The sequence below is a fragment of the Pelobates fuscus genome, chromosome 3 (assembly GCF_036172605.1).
Source record: "Pelobates fuscus isolate aPelFus1 chromosome 3, aPelFus1.pri, whole genome shotgun sequence".
Taxonomy (NCBI): Eukaryota; Metazoa; Chordata; class Amphibia; order Anura; family Pelobatidae; genus Pelobates; species Pelobates fuscus.
Genome location: NC_086319.1, coordinates 112,198,673 through 112,222,325, shown reverse-complemented (window position 1 = coordinate 112,222,325; position 23,653 = coordinate 112,198,673). Strand labels below are relative to the sequence as shown.

The 23,653-nt window shown below is 41.3% G+C and overlaps 1 protein-coding gene across 1 annotated transcript in view; it reads right to left on the bottom strand.

Annotated features, from left to right (window-relative positions):
- Nucleotides 1-7,111: 7,111 nt before the first annotated feature.
- Nucleotides 7,112-23,653, bottom strand: part of RAD50 (RAD50 double strand break repair protein) — a 114,496-nt gene continuing 97,954 nt past the window's right edge. The window contains exons 23-26 of the mRNA XM_063447420.1: nucleotides 14,436-14,521; nucleotides 12,917-13,059; nucleotides 9,354-9,487; nucleotides 7,112-7,807 (exon numbers count right to left, since the gene is read on the bottom strand). Of these exons, the coding sequence (XP_063303490.1) occupies nucleotides 7,621-7,807; nucleotides 9,354-9,487; nucleotides 12,917-13,059; nucleotides 14,436-14,521 (550 nt within the window). The 3' untranslated portion in view covers nucleotides 7,112-7,620. The remainder of the gene's footprint in view (nucleotides 7,808-9,353; nucleotides 9,488-12,916; nucleotides 13,060-14,435; nucleotides 14,522-23,653) is intronic.

Here is a 23,653-nt window from a genome sequence, read left to right as displayed (position 1 = left end):
TGTTATTCAAAAGGGGTTATATACCTCTTGAAGTGCCCGTGCAATTTGATATACATAGGAAGGACCATCAGATGCGTTAATGTGAGAGTTTCAGAACACATTAGGAACATTAAAAAGGGATTAGAAACTCACAGCGTCTCGAACCACTTCAAGACACATCATAACCAAAACCCAGAAAACCTATTTTTCTGTCCCCTCAAATTAGTGAAAAAAGATTGGAGAGGTGGGGACTATATTAATAAACTAGGGAAGGAAGAAATGAAGTTTATTTTCAATTTTAACACTTTAATACCACATGGTCTTAATTCGGATTTTGAATTGTGTCATTTTTTTTTAAATAGTATAAATTTTAGATTTTACTTATATTTTATTCATATTTTCCCATATGAGAAGATTATAATGTGAACATATGTTATTGTATAAATTTATCAATGATTGGGGTATATTTTATGAATATCAATTAGATATGGTTTTTAAATATAGAGGCAGTTATTAAGAACAGCCATTTATAAGAATATATGCCCTTCACAGTTATTTTCCGTTTGAAGCTTAATGGTACTATATGTATTGGATACCATCTAAATAAAGATTATGTACTGGAACGCACAGTTGATACGTCGTGCGTTCCAGGGACGCAAGGGTCGCGAAAATTAAGAAGTCACTTTGTGCGACCCGGAAGTGGAGCGCACGACGTACAAGTTGGAACGCATGTTGCGTTCCACGTGCGCACAACGCCGGAACCCGGAAGTAAGGAGAGGAAAAGCCGGAAATGAACGCCGGTAAAAAGACCTATAAAGTGAAGAGGATTCATCAGAACACCACACCACCGACTGAGGAAGCCCCCATAGGGGCGAAACGCGTATCGGCACCGGTACAGAAGCTACCAAAGGTACCATTTGGACTTCTATATGACCCATTGGACTTTTTTAAAAAAACTGTTTTCTTTTTTGGGACTTTCACCATTGGGTCTGATCTGGTTCCCAGACAGTACCCATATAGAGATATCCCACAGACATTATTTTACCAGCATCAGCACTTATATGTAGGTGCATGCTTTTACAAATAAAGAATTGTTCGTTTACAAAGACGTCTGTCATCTATCACCTGCACCAAATACATCAGGAAAGAGGATTGAGGACGTCCTGAAAGAGTCCTCCTGCGCTATTCATGAGAGCCTTATGATTATATTTGGCTCCATGTTTGTGAGTATTTACTCTTGATTCTTAACTATTTTTATTTTTCCTTTACAATATTACTCTATGTGATATTTCTCCTACAGATCCGCCTAAAGTGTTCCACCAATTGTATGTATTTGTATTTTGATATTTAGAGTGGTATAAGGGGTTCCCACTCAGGTGGTTTATAGCACTGGTTGCTAACACTTTTTTTCCCACATATTGTGTATTGTTTCCTTTCGTTATTTATTGTACATATTCCACATGTTGCCAGTGCCACCAGCAGCAGATAGATAAATTCAATATTTAGGCATTCTCCCAACAAGTCTTTAATGTATATAATTTTATTAAAGACACAGAGGCTCATAGTATGCATATCTCTTTCTTTATTACTCTCAGCAGCAAAGATAGAGAAATATAAATATATTAAAATGAAAGAAAAAACTGTATAGGCATACAGGCAACCAACCACATAACAGAGGAAGTGACTATAAAATGCCTGTGTCTCCCACAATCCCCCTCTTTCTTTGCTGCTCTCAGACCAGCTAAGTATCTTGCTCCTCTTATGGATTTATGTTATGGATTTTGCATTATTATTGTTGTTTTTCTGCATGTCATTTGCTTCCTTGCTGTGTTTTATAGTATATCTACACCGTCTTTGCTTTCTGGTGGTGTGCCTAGTGGGGATTCCCCCCTTTATATTTATGTTTTTCTCTACCGGGGAGCTTCCTCCCCATGCTCACCTGTTGTTAGGTTACCTTGTTCTGAGTAGCGCTCGCGGACCGGACTCTCTAAGCCGTCCACGGCTCTCTCCTTGCTCTCGCGGTCTGCCCGCCTGGGTGAGGTGCTCGTGCCCTGTCCCTATCTGTGTGCTGCCCGCGATCAATGACTGCCCGGCTTCCACGTGCGGCGGCCATTTTTGGAGGTGGTTTTTACTCGCGGCCGGTATCACTGCTCCCTGCTACTCGCGGTTAGCCTGCTGCCCGCCCTCGCAGGTCACTGGGTCCCCTGGGCACACCAACAGGCAGATTGTGTTGTTTTCCTGTGTATTCCACTACAGTACATGTCAGTATACTATATATGGTTGTTTTACGTCCTGATGTAATGTATATATTGTGCTTTTTTGTTATTTCTCCTATGGGTTACTCAACCCTGTTGCTTTCCTAATCAACTTAGTTCAGAGATTTTTATATTGTTTTTGTGAGTATACTTTTTCTGCTTATATGCAGGATAGGGATGAGGGGCCGGAGGGCCTTCAAGAGGCCTTTACCCAGGATAATTCTGGGGGTAATGTGGCCTCCCAAGAGTTTCAGGCCCTACTAGACGCCACTATGGCGTCATCCTTGAGGAAGGCCTTTGCCTCTGCCATGGGAACGGTGTCTTCATCGTTTTTCCCAATCCTTTCAAGCTATGCTTTTGCCCTCCCTGGCAGCCCCCACCTTCCTAGGTGACGGGATTCCCCCGCCTGCCCTTGCCATGCCTGCAGCACATAAGGCGAAGGCTGCGGCTAAGCACGTAGACTCCCACTCCTTGATGCAGGTTTTACCTGCCATGATAGACACGCTTGAGGCGATCACAGAAGGCGCGCCTCCCACGCGCAAAGGAGCCCCTGGCCGGGCTAAAAAGGTTAGACTGTGGAAACGGGCTAGAGCCCTTACAGAAGGGTCGGATACCGACCGGGGTGCGGAGCCTGACTCAGACGTGATAGTGCACGACTCTTGTGATTCGGGTTAGGATCTACCCCATACAGGTATAGCCCCATGCTGGGACCTCTCCCGCTACACGGGGTCCTCTACATGGCCCCTCTGGGGATGATAAAAAAAAACGCTGTTCGATCCAGATGACATATGTCACCGACAATCAGTTGAAGGGGAACCCCCAGGGCATTTCACCCAATATGTTGCACGGCGCATGCACCCCCCCCCCATTTCCGTAGAGGGCCGCAAAATATTGACCCCCAGGTCGCACGATTGTTAAATAAGTCGGGCTGGAAACCGTAGAGGGGCCTGGTCTGCTCGCTAAAGGGATGCCAAGATAAGATTTAGGTACCCTGGACTCTTTGTTGAAACTGTATGAACTTCTGGATGCCGCTACGGCTGGCGACTCGGCCCTGGATGTTGATGTGGCCATAGGATGGGTCCAGTGGGCTATTTGTCTTCTGGGGGATACGAATTCCGCTATGTCGATGGGGAGGTGTGAAGCGATTTTGCTAAAAATCAACCCCGAATCGGCTGCCATGCCGGTGGCGAAACCGAGCTCATCCGGCGATGGGATGTTATTTGGTACTACCTTCGTGATGGACCTGGGGACCTACGTTTATTCCTTTAGCGGACATCGGTGAAGCCCAAGGCGATATGAAGCGCATGGTTCAGTCAATAAAGGGTTATCACCCCGAGTTTCTATCTCTGCCTGTCCGATTTTCTGTCCCCAGAGAGTTGTCCCTTCCTTCGGGACAGGACGGGATGATTTCCGCGAAAATCTGAGGTTTGTTGTCTAGGCGCCATAGAGGAATTGCCGTTTGCCGCCCTGGGCTTTACAAGCAGCCTCTTCCTAGTATCAGAGAAAGGGGGAGATGTGCGTCCGGTGATAATTCTCCGTCCCCTGAATGCGTTTCCTCCGATACCAGCATTTTTCGGATGCAGGGCATACATTGCCTCAGAGACCTCCTCCGTACTTCGGATTGGCTGGCCATGCTAGATCTGACGGACGCGTGTTTTACTGTACCCATCGCGATGGAACACAGAGACAACCTCCACCTCACCTGGCACGAGCGGCGGTGGCGTTTTACATACCTACCGTTCGGTCTCCCCTCCGCTCCTTGGTGCTTCACCAAGATCATGAAACCGGTGGTGGCTTCTCTTCGTACGTGTGGCGTGCGCCTGATTATTTACCTGGACGACTTTCCGATCATGTCCCAGTCTAGGGATCAGCTAAGGATCCATGAGGAATGGACGCTCAATCTGCTCCGGAACCTGGGATTCGTGATCGACTGAGACAAGTCAATCCTGACCCAGCTCAATCAATAGCACTCTTAGGTTTCACGGTGGATTCCATTCGACAACTTCCTTATCTACCGGAATCCGAGATGTGGACCATCCAGGAGGGGCTTTGACGAGCTCTTCGGGTGTCGGAGTTGTCCATCAACCAGTTGGCAAGGATTATCGGTCTACTCGCAGCCTCCATTCAGGCGTTTTTTCTGGGTCCGTTACATTATCGGGCCCTCCTACGGCTCAGAGGATCACACCTCCGATCAGGTCATTCTTACGAATCCGGGATACGACTGGACGTGCGATCCAGGGGCAACCTGATATGGTGGTTGGCGCACATGGAGGCTTGGAACGGAAGTGCCATATTCAGTTCCATTCCAGACATGTCATTAGGGTCCGATGCCAGCTTAAATGGCTGGGGGGCTCGTTGTGGCAACGCTTCCACAGGAGGCAGATGGTCAGAGGTAGAGAGGTCCTTACTCATCAACTGTCTGGACCTCTTGACTGGAGCCTTCGTGATGCGCAGCCTTACCCCAGGTCGGGCGACTTGCTGCGTTCTCCTCAAGATGGATAACGTATCGACAGTTTCGTTGTATGATTTACCTAGAAGGTACCAAATCCAAAAGGTTGGCTCAATTGGCGATAGTTTTGACATTTGAACGTTTCGGGTTTTCACTCTCTAGACGTGTTATGGGGACGGTTCGAGATGGACCAGTTCGCATCCCGCCTGCACACCCAGCTACCGGATGGGACCCCGCACGGGCTGATGTTGCGGATCCAATTGCCTCTGATTGCGTGGCCCTGTTCAGGGGACCTTGGGTTGTCCCAAACGTTCCGTGAGCAACTCTCCTGCTCCTCGATAACACATGGGCTCCAAGTACGAGATCAGCATACCGTACTTCATGGGACTCTTGGTCTAGTTGGTGCATGGTACAGTCATGGATCCCGTATCTGCCCCTCTACATCTGACCCTGGAGTTCCTTACGCTCCTGTTCGATTCAAGTTCGGTGTACCGCATTATCAACCTTTTTTCGCTCAGCTATCTCAGCTGGACACGGTGGTTTGGATGGTTCACCCGTCGGCAGACGTCCTTTCGTATGTCGCCTTCTCAGGGTTGTTCGCCTCGCTCGACCAACTAGGACTCGTTTTCTCTGCCTTCTGGGACGTCGATGTGGTCTTACAGTTTCTATCATCCTGGTACTCTAACCAGGGACGGACACTTTGCATTTGTCCTCTATGCTTGTGATGTTACTCTGTTCGATTTCGTGTATGAGAGTGTCTGACGTCGGAGCCCTTGATTGGGACGCCATCGTTTTTACTCCCAAAGGTATTTCTTTCTCCATATCCTGGAGGACTAGATCGGCATCCAAGTCGTTTGTGTACCCTAGATTCTCGGAGAGTACGGCACTCTGTCCAGTGGATTGTTTGGAGGCTACGCAGTCTCGTCATTCGTTGGATTTGCATCCATTGTTCATTTATTTTCGATTCGCCTTACCGGCCTGCATCAACCCCGATTCTGGCACGTTGGATGCACTGGCTCTTATCTGCGGCGGGAATAGACACCTCTATCTTCACGCCTCATTCGGTACGTGGTGCTATGGCTTCAGAGGTTTCTGCAATCGGCTGTCGTCTGGAGGACACTATGCGAGCGGTGGATTGGTCTCGGGAGTCGACCTTCCGTAACTTCTATTTCAGCCCTATTGAACACATCGCATCTCAAGTAGTAGCACAGCTTTAAACTTGCATAATATGAGCCTCCGTGTCTTTAATACAATTCCCAGATTTTACTATTAACATGACGTAAAGTCATGATTTTATTAAAGACACGGAGGCGAGTATTATTCCCACCCACCCTCCCGGTGTTTGGTTTTGGGATGAGATGCTGTTGGACTTTGAGGTATGTTGCTATCCAGTCTGTTTATTTGTGTTTATTGTGTATATTTACTGAAGAAGTTTTAAATTTTCCATGGTTTGGTACTAATGGTAATTTTTTCTATATTCTAGGTTTGAGTTCCTAGACTGCTCCTGACGAATTTATTTGATTAAGTTTCAGTTTGGAGTTTGGATTTTACCATATTTCTCTCTCTTTTGTAGCTTGAAGTTCGGTTTGTTGCTGTTTCCTGTTCTTACCGGTGTGTGTGATGTCGGTTCATGTTTCCTGGTCTTCGGTTCGCAAGAAAGAGGGGGATTGTGGGAGACACAGGCCTTTTATAGTCACTTCCTCTGTTATGTGGTTGGTTGCCTGTGTGCCTATACAGTTTTTTCTTTCATTTTAATATATTTATATTTCTCCATCTTTGCTGCTGAGAGTAATAAAGAAAGAGATATGCATAATACTTGCCTCCGTGTCTTTAACCCCTTAAGGACACATGACATGTGTGACATGTCATGATTCCCTTTTATTCCAGAAGTTTGGTCCTTAAGGGGTTAATAAAATCATGACTTTACGTCATGTTAATAGTAAAATCTGGGAATTATGTGGCAGGTTCTCGGCAATTGTACGCACATGTATACTGGGAGTTTATCTTTTATGGTATCCTTTATCTACATGTGAAATGTAAACATAATTCATGGGCAGTTTGTTTAAGAACGTGTGCCATTATATATTGTGTGCCGAGGACTACACAAATATATTTTTGCACACTATATTTTTTGTGAGTGTAATTAAGGGGAACACTCCTGGTTTTCTGCAGCACCTTTTTGCAGTGAGTGCAAGAGTAAACATGTTTGGGATGGGATCAAAAATCACACAACACACAGAACAAAGGGTAAATGTTTATTTACTTTAATTGCAAGTTTCTTTACATTGGATTATATAATAGTACAGTGTCTAGTAGTTGAAATACAGCTTTTGATAGTAAAGTTAAAGCCTTTGACAAAGAATGAAATGCTTTAGGATGTATTGGTCCATCCCTGAATTCTTAAACCAACTTCCAGAATGATATGTGTTTCGTAATATTTTATATTGCTACATAAGAAAACATTATGTATTTTTGTTGTGAGTTTTACATCTCATTTTTGATTGTTGAGTCTTTAGAACCAAGCACCTCTGCCCAGTGTGCCAATAAAGTTTGCTAGTAAGTCAATTTATGGCACTAAACTGAGACAAATTAAGTTAGTGTGATGACATCAGCTAATACACAGTCAGTCTGATATTGTGTATAAATATTATTAGTAAGTGTTCATTATATGTTGGTCACTGCTTGCACAATGTTATGCACAAATCCGAAACTGCTAAGATAAGTGAAATAAAAAATATACATTCTGTAAATGTATCAACTGTGTGTGTGAGAAATGAATATAAAGCCACTTAAAACCTTTGTCTAGTGAAATGGAAACAATTACATAAACGTCCTTAAATACTAAATATCTGTATTTCAAACTTTAGATTTAAACAAGCGTAACACAAACAGATAGCCATGTTTCCGATAATTGTTCACTCGATGTCCTGAACCAGTTTAATGAACATAGGATCCTAAAGAACTGACACTGCATTTTACAATCTCTGAACATTGCTCCATATTCTTTTTGATCCGGTAGAAGTTTTCAACATATTCGGAACGCCCCAAGAGCTCTACAAAGTCCTCGTCGTGCGTGATAACAAGAAGCTGGAAATTGCGCTGTCTGGATCGGCTTTTTATAATCCTAAATAAAGGAAAACAAAATAGGTTTTTTTTTTTAAAGTGCCGTTACAGCATGGCTTCTATGTTCAACAATCGTTAAAACTCAAAATCCTTAGGAACCAATTCATGATAAAATGTGAGAATTTTCAGAGGATATTGCAGATTACCAACACACCAAAAACACTGACTGGGGAATTGACTAAAGTGAGTATTCATAGTAAATTTCAAAGTTAACAGCAGAGTAACTGAATGGAAAGCATATTTGTGAATTTTCTATTTTGGCCTTAAATTTAAAATTCACTTTGAAATTCAGTTATTTACTAAAGTGAGAATTTTAATTTTGTAAATTTTTTTATTTTTTTTAGAGTCAGTTCTTCATATCAGTTTCACAGTCAGAAATAGTCTAATATTTTTTTTGTTAAAGGTACACTATAGTCACCATAACAACTACAGCTTAATGTAGTTGTTCTGGTGAGTGTAATAGCTCCCTTCAGGCATTTTCATGTAAACACTGCCTTTTCAAAGAAAAGGCAGTGTTTACATCGCCCCTAGGGACACATCCAAGTGGCCACTCCTCAGATTGCCTGGCTCAGAGCTGCACAGTAGGCAGCAGTGCCGTTCAGTGTCCCCACGCTCTGCATAGAGACGCTAAATTTTTCTCATAGAAATGCATTGATTCAACGCATCTCTATGAGGAGGTGCTGATTGGCCAAAACCCCTTGCCAATTTTAGCCAATCCAATGCTTTCCCCATGGGAAAGCATTGGATGGGCTAAAAATCTGCACTTTTGATGATGTCACCAAGGGGGCGGGGCCAGTGCCGGCAGACCCGTGGAGCGCTGAAAATAAGGTAAGTTTTAACCCATTCTGAGGGAGCTAAGGGGACAATCCACATAAATGGTAGGTTTTCACTATAGGTTCAGGAATACATGTTTCTGTTCCTGACCCTATAGTGATCTTTTAAGTTATAATGACCACTGAACAAGCATGACATATTAGGTTAGATAACAATATATTTTGACAAAAATATTAGTGATTCAGGTGCTCAGTATTCCAGGAAATTAGCATTTAGGCATTTTTAAGCAATATCCATCTGCATGTTATCTGAAGGATTATTTCCAGACAACAATTATGATTAATGTTTTTTAATGAGAAAAATATTCCCTAGTGGTTGATAGCAGGTCAAATATGGTGTGAATCACCATTACAACAATTTTATAGTTATTAGTTACAGACTACTTTACATTAACAAAAAGCTCTCATCACATGCCATTTTCCAAATACTGCATCCTGTCCTGAGTTTACTTCCATTTTTCCATTTGCCCCAGGGAAGTGCTTTCTGAGGCGGTCAGGACATTTAAACTTGCATAAAATATATGGAATAAATAAATGGTGTAGAATAATTGTAGAATTCAGTCCATGACAGCAGCCTCCCCCCCCTCCCCCCTCCCCCCCCTTTCTTAGTCAGGCATTTAGAAGGTTTGAAGATGCCCTATAACTCTTTAGTTAGATTGTGTAAAGAGCTAGATTGACAAAATATTCACCAAAAAAAATGGTTTATTTACTTACTCTACGAGAGCATGTGCAAGAGATTCTATATTTTCACGATCCAAATTGGTGGTTGGTTCATCAAGGGCTAATATGCCACAATTCAGGCAAAATGTCTCAGCCAATGCCAAGCGGATTATGAGGGAAGCCAAAACCTGTGTGTGACAACATTACATTAGAACACTTCCAGACAAGGCACCTCTCTGTGTAATGATACCAAAACAATGTCATATTCCTAAATATGTTGTGTTAGGGCTGGCTGGTTAGTACAGTGATCCAGTAAAGTAAGTGACAGGCCTACCTTCTTTCTAAAAAAAAAAAAAAAAAAAATCATGTTACTTTATACTCCTAAGGTAAATTCAAACATGTTTCAAGAGGAACCGATACTTTTTTGTTGGTGACTGTTACATTTGTTATTCTAACCAGGAGTCATCGTCATGTGCATCCTTTTATTAAAATGTTTATCATGCCAGGCATCATGTCCCCAGAATTCCCTGCACGCTTAGAAGCTGCGATGGGACAATTAGTAATTTAAACTGAATTCCATATAGGTATTTGATGCAAATATCTCAATACGTACTATTTGTCTATGATATTAAACAGGGCTATTTACAAAAGTGAGAATGATTGTGAAATCAAATAGACTAAAAGTGATTTTCACATTTCAGATCTAAATATCTGACCTGGAAATATTGCTAACTTTCCCATTTCTGCTATTTTGGCCTTAAATGCGAAATACAATATTTATTCTCAATATTTATTCTCAACAATTATCACTTTATTTCCCTGAAGGTATATCTAAAAACTGTTTTCAAAAGCTTTAGTTGTCATGTCTGTTGAGTTTGCTATCCCTCCTATTCTAACACAGTACAGACATTCTGTGGCTGTCCAATCACAGGCCTATCAATACAGCTGAAAGGTAGTCGCTATGGGCAACTGTCTGCCTCTTAAAGGGGACACTATAGGCACCAAAACAACTTGAGCTTAATGAAGCAGTTTTGGTGTATAGATCATGCCCCTGCAGTCTCATTGCTCAATTCTCTGCCATTTAGGAGTTAAATCACTTTGTTTATGCAGCCCAGTCACTCCTCCCTGCATTTAACATGTACAGCTTTCCCAAACACTCTAAAAAGTGAGATCGAATGCTTACAATTCCTTTATTGCAAATTCTGTTTAATTTAGAATTTCATATCCCCTGCACAGTTTATAGCTTGCGAGATCTGGCATGAGCACCCACTACATGATTCAAGTTCAATATATAAAGCAGGAGATTAAAACTAAAGCAAGTTAACATTTGAAATTGAAACCATTTTGTTTTCATGCAGACTGTGTGAGTCACAGCCAGGGGAGCTGTGGCTAGAGCAGTATAAACAGAAGCAAAAGTTATCTAACTCCTAAATGGCAGAGAATTGAGAATTGAGCAGTGAGACTGCAGGAGCAGTACACCAAAACTGCTTAATTAAAGGAACACTATAGGGTCAGAAACACAAACATGTATTTCTGACCCTATAGTGCTATACCCATCATTTAGGTGACGTACCCCCCCCCCCCCCCCCCACCATATCCCCTTAAAATGTAATAAAACTCACCTTGTTTCCAGCGCTAGCTCTGTCAGTGCTAGCTCTGCCACTTGGTTACATCATCAGAATTGCCGATTTTTAGCCAACCCAAAACTTTTCCATGGGGAAAGCATTGGATTGGCTAAAATCGACAAGGGGCAGGGCCAAATGCAGTTTTGGCCAATCAGCACCTCTTTATAGAGATGCATCGAATCAATGCATCTCTATGAAGAAAATTCAGTGTCCCCATGCAGAGCATGGAAAGGCTGAACGGCAGTATTTATATAATGATAACTGCATTATACTTTATAGATATATTATGACACTTAGTACAATATCTTTGATTAACATACTATATTGCTTAACACTTAGTCACTTTATATAAGTACGTGCACTTCACTTATTCATTTTGTGCACTTTGTTAAGTTAGTATACACTGCATATATTACGCATTCACTGCATTTGTATAGTGGCACTTGTTCACTTTATAATATATGTTACTTACACATTTATATTATTAATATTATTGCGACTTATTTTTCTTGTGTATATATAGATATATAATTATTCTGCACTTGTCCATTTGAGTGTTCCTTCTGCACTTGTCCATTTGAGTGTTCCTTATGCTTTACACATGCTTATGGTAAGCCCTATTCTTCGTCAGATTGCCTGGCGACGCATGGGTGATGTCTCTTTAGGTTTGCAATATTCATAGCATATTCATGAGCATATTCATGAGCATGTGCACGCGTTCATTTAAATCATGCAAAAAGCTTTTTTAATTCTTAAGATTAGAGTTATTTTTTTTTTTTTGGCTCGTCCCACTTCGTAGTAAGGACGTCCCCTTTGCGTTTCAGAAGTCTTCCTGCGTTCCACCTAACCTGAAGTGATTCCGATGCGCCTCAAGAGGCGTTTACGCTCTTCACTGTAGATTCTACAGTTATATATTTATTTTTAAATAAATATATATTTATTTTTAAATTTATATTATATTTTGTCTCTCCCTCCTTTGGCACACAGGGGTTAGTAATGGATTATTGTATTTATAGACATTTTGTATGATTTCTATATATTATGTTAATTGTTTATGTTTATGACTTTCACTTAAGTGTATTATTGTTTGACCTTTTTCTTTGCACTGTTTGCTATATGTACACTTATATTTGCTTTGGGGTGTTAGCTTGAAAAATACCTTTTAGTAGGTCGAAACGTTGCTGCTCTTCTGGTTTCATTAAATCTGCCTGCGGCTTTGACACTCCGTGCCTGGGGAATTTCTTTGTTGCCTTATAGTGTCCCTTTAAGCCAAAGTTGTTTTAGGGACTATAGTGTCGCTTTAAGTTTAGCCCCACTGAGCTAAACAACCAGGACGTAAAATGACTGGTTGTCTAATTGACATCCAGGGGGTCTAACAAAGTTAAATTACAAAAGTGCAAATTTCTATTGAAATCTGTACTTTTTGTAATAAAAAAAAAAAAAGGACACACGTTTCACACACAAAGCATTTCAGCAAGGAAACAGTGCTTTAGGTTGTGTACATGTCTGCCTTTCTATCAATCTATGGACAATCCATGCTAGTGTCCCTCCTGTATTAGTGCATTCTATAGATATATATGTTTTAATACAAATCAAATCAGAAACCATATCAATCTGGTCTCAATCCAGCAGATCTGTATGGTAAATGTAATTCAGCCTGTGGTTTTGATCTGATAAATGAAATAGCTAAATCAGTCAACAGCAGCCTGTTGACAGCCTTATACACAGTATTGTGAATGGTGACGTCCGCATTGTTTACTAAAGCTCCAGAATATTCATAGAGTAGTTTGAGTTCTCACAGAAAGCCAGATAGGTGAGCTATGGACTTGCATTTGTGTACCTATGCAGCATGTGCACAAAGTAGGAATATTTGTATGGAAAGAGGTAGTATAGATTCTGCTTCTGACATCACATGGCAATGTGGTAATATTAAATCCCCCATTGGAATGTAAACCTATATCAGGTTTAATATTTTATTAGAACAGTATTTACCTTTTGTCCAGCACTACAGCGACCCCGCATATCCAGAGCAGTGTCTCCTTTTATCATCACTACTCTATAGTTGTATGTTCTCCTTTTATCCGCAGCAGTTACTGTTTCATCTGCATCTGATCGAATTTCAATATACTCAATATCTGAGTTAGAAAGAATATCCAGAATGTCAGCGGGTTTTTATTTGTAGGAGTTGGAATTTAAAATAGTTACTGAACGTATAGTAAAATTAGACGTGTAAATAGTATTTATATTATTGAGTTTTATTAACTTCTCAAACAGTTTTGAGTTATGGTGAACACGAGAGAATGGAACTACAGAACAAGCACACTCTCAGATGAAAAGACCACAGACACGTATTCTGAGGGAGTCTTACAATAAACACAAACAGGTGATCTGCAAAAGCCAAACATGCAAGCAGGAGCATGACCGTCGATCTTTCTTTACCAATATGTATCTATGTGTACGTTATAGATAACGGAGTGAAAACTTAAAAAAATTCAAATTCAAAATAACAATTACATCTCTAAGTGAAAACACAATCATGCCATACACCAAAATAGTATTGTTTCACAATGGAAACTTAATAAACAATAATGAATATACAGACTAACAAAACAGAGTGATCTGCAAAAATGAAATTATAAAATTGATTCAGGTAAATATTAAAGCTCACTTTCAGTGAGAGGGGCATAAAGTGTATATATCACATGATATACGTACCCGAGATTTATAGTTTGGCCAAACAAATTGGTTGCTGCACTGGATGCATGCACACCCACCTGTCCCAACAAACTTATTGTGGCATCGATGGATGCCACACCTTTGAATACAGGTGGAATTGGATTGCAGTTGCCAGTTTTTGCAGTTGCCAAATATCATTAATCAAAAAAAGAAATTCAATTTGTACATTTACTAGAAAGTTGCTTAGCACTTTTTATTGATACAATTCTGTTATCCTAGCATTCACGCAATTTAAACACTAATTGTATGAATGTTTGCTTGCCTGGTTGAATTACAGGCATTAATGGTGTCTTTCTTCCAACAAGAAGGCATTAAAACACCTTTAACCCCTTAAGGACCAAACTTCTGGAATAAAAGGGAATCATGACGTGTCACACACGTCATGTGTCCTTAAGGGGTTAAGGGCCTCTTGTACATACAGGACATACATTGCTGCAGAGAATATAAAAAGTGAAGTATGTATTATAAGAAAACAAAATGCTACTGGGTACATCATAATAAAACTATATGGCTAAAACCGAAAATAACATTTATTTTTTTCCAATACACACTTCATTTTGTTGCCATAATATTTTAGACAGACTAAAAGTCTGATCAATCCTGAAAGGAATGACACACCTAGACAGCCACATGCACACACGCGTGTGCACATATACACATTTTTTGGGATATATCTAAAAATAAAAGAGTTCAATAAAGAGATATAGATATATATATATATATATATATATATATATATATATAGATAGTGAGCAATGTAAAAATCTGCACATACCTTGGCCTCTGTAAGTGCTCCGCCAAAGATCACGAATAATTTTATTTATTTCCTCCATTTTCATGCTATGAAATTTCATTATTGCTCTAAATAAAAAGGTAAACAGGCAATGTAAATTAAAACAGAACATTTGTAAAGGAAAAACATGAAGTGTGAAACTAAATATTTAGAAGTAAATCAATTGTATGATAATTTTCGACACATTAATGATTGCTGATGAACCATTAACATTGAGATGATCTCAATATCACCATTCTGATACTTTCTGAGAAAACATTTACTGTAAGAATATTGGATGTTTCAGTCTATAAGCAAAACTGGTACATAGTAACACTAATAATAAGGTTTAAAGGACCACTCTAGTGCCAGGAAAACATACTCGTTTTCCTGGCACTAGAGTACCCTGAGGGTGCCCCCACCCTCAGGGACCCCCTCCCGCCGGGCTCTGGAGAGAGGAAGGGGTTAAACTTACCTCTTTTCCAGCGCCGGGCGGGGAGCTTTCCTCCTCCTCTCCATCTTGATCGCGACGTCATCGGCTGAATGCGCATGCGCGGCAGGAGCCGCGCTCGCATTCAGCCGGTCGCATAGGAAAGCATTTACAATGCTTTCCTATGGACGCTTGCGTGCTCTCACTGTGATTTTCACAGTGAGAAGCACGCAAGCGCCTCTAGCGGCTGTCAATGAGACAGCCACTAGAGGATTTGGAGGCTGGATTAACCCTCATTATAAACATAGCAGTTTCTCTGAAACTGCTATGTTTATAAAAAAAAGGGTTAATCCTAGAGGTACCTGGCACCCAGACCACTTCATTAAGCTGAAGTCGTCTGGGTGCCTAGAGTGGTCCTTTAACCTAATTTTCAATGAGAAACATAGGTCAAGAATCCTAAATGTTGTGTTTTGGGTAAGTTAAGTTGTTATTAAGTGTGAAAGCATAATGTATATTTCAAAATACATATGACTTCCAAGCTGTTCACCATGTAGATTGTGAAAAGTGTACTCGTTTATTTATTTATTTGCATTTTGTATGTTGTTTTTTATTGCAGCAAGATTGATAACCTCAAAACTAGTAATGAATGGTATGCCTTATAAAATATATAGAAAAGATAGATATAACAATCTGTCCCAAATATGTAAGGAGTAGAAAATCTATAAAATACTTTAATTGTCAAACTAAAAAACACTTGCACACTTACCACAACCGCCACATGTGTGGTTATATTGTGGCAGTGTACAGGTAAAGGACTAATTAAACTAAGGGAGGATAATATACATAATATACAGTGGGAGGGGAGTGAACAAAACAAAATATACACGGACAACAAGTCTGAGTAGGGACACAACTCTGAAGTAAAGAAATGCACCCCAGAAATAATAGCTGTATGGTGTCCTATGTATAGGGTTATGTATATGATACACAACGAAGAGTATAAGAAAATACAGTATCTGTCTGAATAATGATACATTGATCTGAAGACTGATACAAATGTATCGATCTAATGTAACGAAATCTAATTCACAGATGCTCGGAACGGTAGGTGCCGTATGAATATCATCGGCGCAGTGCCGTGCTCTAATCCTCAGTATGTGGTACACAGTGACAGGAGAATATGTTGCTGGGGTAAACGACCAAGCTGCGATAGATCGGGCAGAGTAGAGTATATGCACTTTCTCTATGGTGAGTATCTACTATAGATGAGGTAATCTCTGTGATTTAATAACTGATATAATATCTGAATGAAGAAACATAAAATTACCTATTAATCTCAACCAGGTTGCAAATGTCGTAAGTCTGAGCGTATTAGCAAAAAAGTGTATCCACTGGGCTATGTTCGGTTTAAAGAATATGAAAAGTTAACTAGAATTTCTCTAGCAGCAGCATATAGCTATAATAAGCAGTAAAATATCAGAAACTTAACCTACTAGAATGGATACACAATTATAGAGCATATTTGTAGTAGAGTGCCAGAAAGAGAAATGACTAGTCTGTGCCTTCGAGGGCACCTATATGTAGAAGAAATTGTAACGGACTGTATCTGCTAAATAATAATAAAGCGTCACAGATGGTCCTGTGAGTGTGAGGTACACATGCACTAGTCTGTGCCTTCAAGGGCACCTGTCTCTAGCTATTAGGCAGACTAACTGGCTAACGTGTCCAATATAGCAGTCTGTGAGCCGGTCCTGTGGTGCGCCTGGATGTTGAGTGACCAAGATAGGTAGCCAGATGCAAAGTCGCATAGCGTATCGGAGTAACACCAAAGGAGGACCGAGAGTTTAGAGCCCTGACACGCGTTTTGCCGGACTGCGGCTCATCATGGGAAACTGACTTCCCGGAGTCCTTTACCTGTACACTGCCACAATATAACCACACATGTGGTGGTTGTGGTAAGTGTGCAAGTGTTTTTTAGTTTGACAAATAAAGTATTTTATAGATTTTCTACTCATTACATATTTGGGACAGATTGTTCTCTCTATCTTTTCTATTACTACGTCCCCAGGGTTACCCCCTTATCTGAACGCATTTGATTGCATTTGTACCATTGTTGGGCTACCACCTCATTTACTTATATAAAATATGTTTAAAGAGACACTGTAGGCACCTACACCACTTCAACTCAATGAAGTGGTCTGGGTGCAATGTTCCATGTCCCTTATCCCTGCTTCCTGGTTTGAAACTGAATTTTGGTCCGGTATCTGACGCTGGACGTACTCACGCTCTGCAGGAGCACCTGCAGCGTCAGATTTTTCCTCATAGGAAAGCAGTAATGATTTGTAAGTGAGTGTGAGTCTCACAGTGTGTGTGTCTGTCAGTAAGTGTGTACATCAAATCAGTGTTTCTGTCTGTCAGTGAGTGTGTATGTTTTAGGTGACCTGCCCCCCTCCATTCACGTGGGAAAGGTGTTTCTACTCACCCTTTTCCCCACCCTGTGCTGGTGATGCCGCGGCTGGCTCCACCTCCATCAATCTTAATAATCTCAGTCAATCCAATGCTTCCTCATGGAAAAACAATGAGACTAGTGCGCATGCGCAGCAAAACTCCCTGCTGCGCAATAAACTCATACTGGGAGAGCTCCATTGAAGCAATGCATCCCTATTGTGCAGCACTGACCGGGGAAGCACTTCTAGAGGCCGTCTGAGTGACTGTCGCTAGAGGTGTAACCAGGTAGCAATGTAAACCATGCCTATAGTCTGAGAAGTCAGTGTTTACATTGAAAAGCGTGCAGGTACAGTATATAGACTTCAGAACAACTACATTAAGCTGTAGTTGTTCTGACGACTATAGTGTCCCTTTAAGAATTGTAATTTTGACATTGAAAAATCTGGCTCCTAACTTTTTTAAGCTGGCTACTAGCTTTCAAGAAAATTTGTCAAGCACTGGTTTAATGTCTTTATATTATTATCTGTACATGTTCAGCATCAGGTCAAAACATTATTCTTTCCAAGTACTGGATGATTACGCAGTATAAACATCATCTCTTTTGCAGGCACAATAGTAAGTAATATGTCTTATTGTTTTCAAGGTTAAGTATACCAGATGTTAAAGTGCCATCTAGTGTTTCCAACAGGTAATACTGACCTTTTAAAAGAGAAGATTTTTTTTTCAATGCCTCAAATACAGCACATTAGAAGAAACTATTTAGGGTGAAAATTAAACTGTAAAACCATCCTCACTACCGTCTGATTTCAAGAACCAAACCTGCCATAATAAGGTCTGATATGAACTGGCGCATTAACTAACCCAAAACCTTGATTTATTATTAAAAACCCAGACGATTCCAGCATATTTTTAACATGCATTATTATAATAAATCTCATCTTAAAAATAATACTCCAGTTATTATAGCAACCTATACTCCCTGCATAGTTAATAGTGCGATGAGGTCTAATGTAACCGATTCTCTGCAATTGTATTGTTAACTGCAGAGATCTGCACAAACGCTACAGCTAAAAGTACTTTCCTCGTAGACGTAACCTTGCCTGACCAAGTAGGTGTCAACATGTAGCTGTTGGGTAAGAGCACTCCTTTACAGCTTACTGTGAAGAAGGCAGAATCAATGCAATATCCATGCATAGAAACATCTATAGCAGCAGCAGTCAGGGCCAGATTTCCCAGTGGCCTCTGTAGTCAAGCCAGCCTCATATGTTTGATAGCAGGGCTACAGAAACTGCTAGAGGTTGCTAGAGGTTGCTGTGCTGCCCGCTCCTCCAGGGTGTACAGGAAGTGATCACATTCCATCTGCCCACTAAGAGCCTTTCACACAGGAAGTGCCATGAAGGAGGAGCAGGGGTAATGCCCTCTGATAGGGTATCCAACTCTCACGGTTTCTGCAGTCCTTCAATAAAACCGTAAAAACACACTTCTTTAGAGAGGCCTTCCAGATCTCCCTTAAACTCCTGATCCCAAAAACCTTCCTCTGCTGTCCCCACATACTGTGCTTCCTGCTTCCAAACACCCCATTACATAGTACATTAAAATCTCTTTATTCCATCACCCACTTTTGTGCAATTGCTTCTCATGCCTTTAGATTGTAAGCTTATTTGTGCAGGGCCCTGTTCCAGTATGTCATACATGTTTTGTTAGAATTAAAGGTTTGTCTTATTTCCTTTTGTACAGTGCAGTAGAGGTATATGTGTGTGTGTGTGTGTGTGTGTGTGTGTGTGTGTGTGTGTATATATATATATATATATATATTTATTTATTTATTTATTATTAATTATAGACTAATATAGCCTATGAGTCTATACAAACCGTATGGTTAACTGCAGAGTTCTGCACAAACGCTACAGCTAAAAGTACACTGCTCATTAATGTGTGTGTGTGTGTGTGTGTACATATAGATATATTCACACACATTAATAGGATGAAAAAGGAAAAAAATGGTGTTATGCCAACCTAAGTATGAACCTACCTGGAGGGGTTCAAATTAATTTTATGTAAGTCAGCAAACAGAGATATAGTCATTTTTTAATGTTCTAGATATAGAAAAAATTATACTTATTGAAAACACTACCAGATCGTGATGCTTGTAGCGTTCCTTTAAAAAACTATCCCCTGCTTGAATTCAATGATTTTTCTTTTACCTTTTTAAAAAAATGCATTTAGAGATTACAGGTAAATACTGTAGCGGAGGCCTAGTCCTGGCAGGGACTTTACTTCGCTGGATCACCAAGAGTAGAACCAGGAACAAAAAAATGCCAAGTAAATAGCCTACCTCCTCCCCAGCAGCTGGACGACACACAGTTCTGGGGGTACAACTGACTTTATTCTGCCACACACGGCTTTTATGCATTGCCCATAGCATGGGGTTTCCAGATAAAAAAACACAAGGGTTTCTTTCCCAAGAGCCTTTGTGTTTGAGAGATAATTCAATTATCTCTCAAATACAGAAACTTTCATACATTTTTAACATAAATATATACCCAAAAAATACATGACAGGACTCCAGGAATCCCACAAATCATATTCCTGAATAGCCCCGATCTGAGTGCACACCATATCCAAAAAGCACTTAGATCGGTTCGGTAGAACAAAAGTTATGTTCGGATAAAGTTTTGACCAGGGGTTCCTGTGCGAACACAGACGAACGCTCACCTGGCTGTTACGGAGCACGTGCTCCCCCTGTTCAGTAGATCATATGTCCCGGACGTTGTTCGTCTAGATTAGGGGTCCTCAAACTTTTTAAACAGGGGGCCAGTTCACTGTCCCTCGGACATTGTTGGGGGCCGCACTATAGTTAGATTTTTTTTTTTTACGAATTCCTATACATACTGAAATAGACACATAGAAATATACAGACATATACCAATATACATACACACACACACACACATTTTGAAATACATACACACATTTTGAAATACATACTGACATACACACACACAGACATGCAAACACATACATACAGATACATACATACACACATAGATACATACACACACACACACACACACACACACAAACACATACTGACATACATACAGATACATACATACATAATAACATACATACATACAGATACTTACATACACACATATACATAAAGATACATGCATACATACAGACAGACACATACAGCTATATTTTATTTTTTTGCAGGAGGGTGGCTGCGGCTGATGGGAGCCGACGTGGCTCTCCCGTTCTCATGGCCTGTCTCTCTCCTCTCCCACGCTGAGGGAGCAGGGTGGAAGTTACCGTCCGTCACTCCCTCCCAGCACTACATGCGGCTGCCATTTTTTTTTAAAGGGGCTCTGACCAGGCCCCTAAAGACATAGGGCTCATCGGGTGGCCTTAAATGCAGGGGCCGGTTCAGGACCCTGGTGGACCGGACAATGCCTTCTGGCCGTAGTGTGAGGACCCCATGTCTAGATGGTCGGGAAGTTGAACGGGCAGTGGTACCATCTTTGCCCGGGTTCGCGGGGACGAAAACAGTTCTAGGCATTCGACAACCAAGTAATGCTGCCTGCATTCGGGAGACAAAATGGCCCCCATGCACTGGACCACGTGCGTTCGGTTATACGAATGGCAGCCAACCAGAGAAAGCACTCAAGCGAAGGAGTCAGGTCGTTAATTTGTGGTTAACAGCCAGGGGAGGTCGGTGTTCACTGAGGCATAACAAGGAACCACAAACCAGTCATTTGGGCACCGAACAAGGGGGTACAGACAACCGAACATAGGGGAATAGAGTCTGCTACAAATACTGCTTCTGCAAACACAGTGCAAGCAGAAGCAAAATATAGATCCTTCTCATATCACCAGGTAATCAGGAGGCCCTATATCCAGGATATCAGTGGTTCAAAACCTGTGGTTAGCGTACCCAGAGAAGTAGAATCCAGTTCCCCCAGAGTACGCAGAATAAAAAAATTCAGTAATGGTGCAGTCGCACTGCACAGGCTGGAAACCGCAGAGTGAGGGGCTCATGAACATAGTGCCAACCAATGGACATGTGCTACCAGGTCGTGTGCTGTGGCACTTCAAAAGCACAACCGGGCCCCTTCTCCTCTGCAGGGAATGTTAGGAGGAAGTGAGAGCCAGGCACTTCCTGCCAGCTCACTCAGACCCAGTGGCGCGCGGGGTGGAATGGGAGATGAGCACACCCCTAACTCCCAACAGTCCCAGCCAGCAGAATCCACCCTCCCAAAATGTTTGAAACTGGAGAGTGGCTAAAATTTTGACCTGTGTGTGTGTGTGTGTTTTTGGGTCTACATCTGTATGTATCTAGTGTTTGTATCTGTGTGTGTATCTGCATGTGTGTTAGTATTGTATGTGTGTGATGTATCAGCATGTGTCAGTGTATGTATCTGTGCATCTGCATGTGTGTCAGTGTTTTTCTCTGTGTCTTTGTGTGATTTTGTGTTTCTTTTTCTGTATGTATGTCAGTGTTTGCACCTATGTGTGTGTATCCGCATGTGAATCATATTTTTGCATAATTTGTTAAACTAATTTGCATATGCCCACCCAGAATCCGTTGCGGTAGTAACATCACTGCAAATTTGTGGTGTGCAGATTTTTGTTTAACATTGTATTAACTATCCACAGACTTCTATCCAAGCACTATCAAGCCTCAATAGCAAACCAGTAACCAACCTCATGCTGATGATTTGCATAACAATGAAACAGCGGTCCATGAGTGGTTCACTGGCTTTGCATCTTTTCCTAAATTGTGTTTCAAAGCTGTTGTATACAGCAAACACAGACTCAAAGGAATCCATGTTTAAAATGGAATTAGGCAAAAATGTGATTATTTGTTAAACTAATTTGCATATGCCCATCCAGAATCCACTGCGGTAGTAACATAACTGCAAATTTATGATTTCTGTGGGAAAAGCAAGTGTTATGGCTTGACTAGTGTGCAGATTTTTGTTTAACATTGTATTCACTATATATACACACACACTGAACAAAATTATACTTGAACTTAAAATTATAACACTTGCTTTTGCCCCCATTTTTCATAAGATGATCACAAAGATCTAAGACTTTTTTTGTACACAAAAGGTCTATTTCTCTCAAATATTGTTCACAAATTTGTCTAAATCTGTGTTAGTGAGCACTTTCCATTTGCCGAGATAATCCATCCACCTCACAGGTGTGGCATGTCAAAATGCTGATTAGACAGCATGATTCTTGCACAATAAAAGGCCACTCTAATATGTGCAGTTTTACTATATTGGGGGGATTCGGGGAGGTCCGCAAACCAGTCAGTATCTGGTGTGACCACCATTTGCCTCACGCAGTGCAACACGTCTCCTTCGCATAGAGTTGATCAGGTGGTTGATTGTGGCCTGTGGAATGTTGGTCCACTCCTCTTTAATGGCTTTGCGAAGTTGCTGGATATTGGCAGGACCTGGAACACGCTGTCGTATACGCCAATCTAGAGCATCCCAAACATGCTCAATGGGTGATACGTCCGGTGAGTATGCTGGCCATGCAAGAACTGGGATGTTTTCAGCTGTCAGGAATGGTGTACAGATCCTTGCAACAAGGGACCGTGCATTATCATGCTGCAACATGAGGTGATGGTCGTGGATGAATGGCACAACAATAGGCATCAGGATCTTGTCACGGTATCTCTGTGCATTCAAATTGCCATGAATAAAATGCACCTGTGTTCGTTGTTCATAACATACGCCTGCCCATACACAATGTTGACTTCAGCAAACCGCTCACCCACACAACGCCATACACGCTGTCTGCCATCTGCCCTGTACAGTGAAAACCAGGATTAATCCGTGAGAACACCTCTCCAAAGTGCCAGACACCATCGAATGTGAGCATTTGCCCACTCAAGTTGGTTACGACGATGAACTGCAGTCAGGTTGAGACCCCGATGGGGACGACGAGCATGCAAATTAGCTTCTCTGAGACGGTTTCTGACAGTTTGTGCAGAAATTCTTTGGTTATACAAACAGATTGTTGCAGAAGCTGTCTGGGTGGCTGGTCTCAGACGATCTTGGAGGTGAAGATGCTGGTTGTGGAGGTCCTGGGCTGGAGTGGTTACACATGGTCTACGGTTGTGAGGCCGGTTAGATGTGCTGCCAAATTCTCTAAAACGCCTTTGGAGATGGCTTATGGTAGAGAAATGAACATTTAATTCACAGGCAACAGCTCTGGTGGACATCAGCAGTCAGCATGCCAATTGCATGCTCCCTCAAAACTTGCGACATCTGTGTTAAAAAAACTGCACATTTTAGAGTGGCCTTTTATTGTGGCCAGCCTAAGG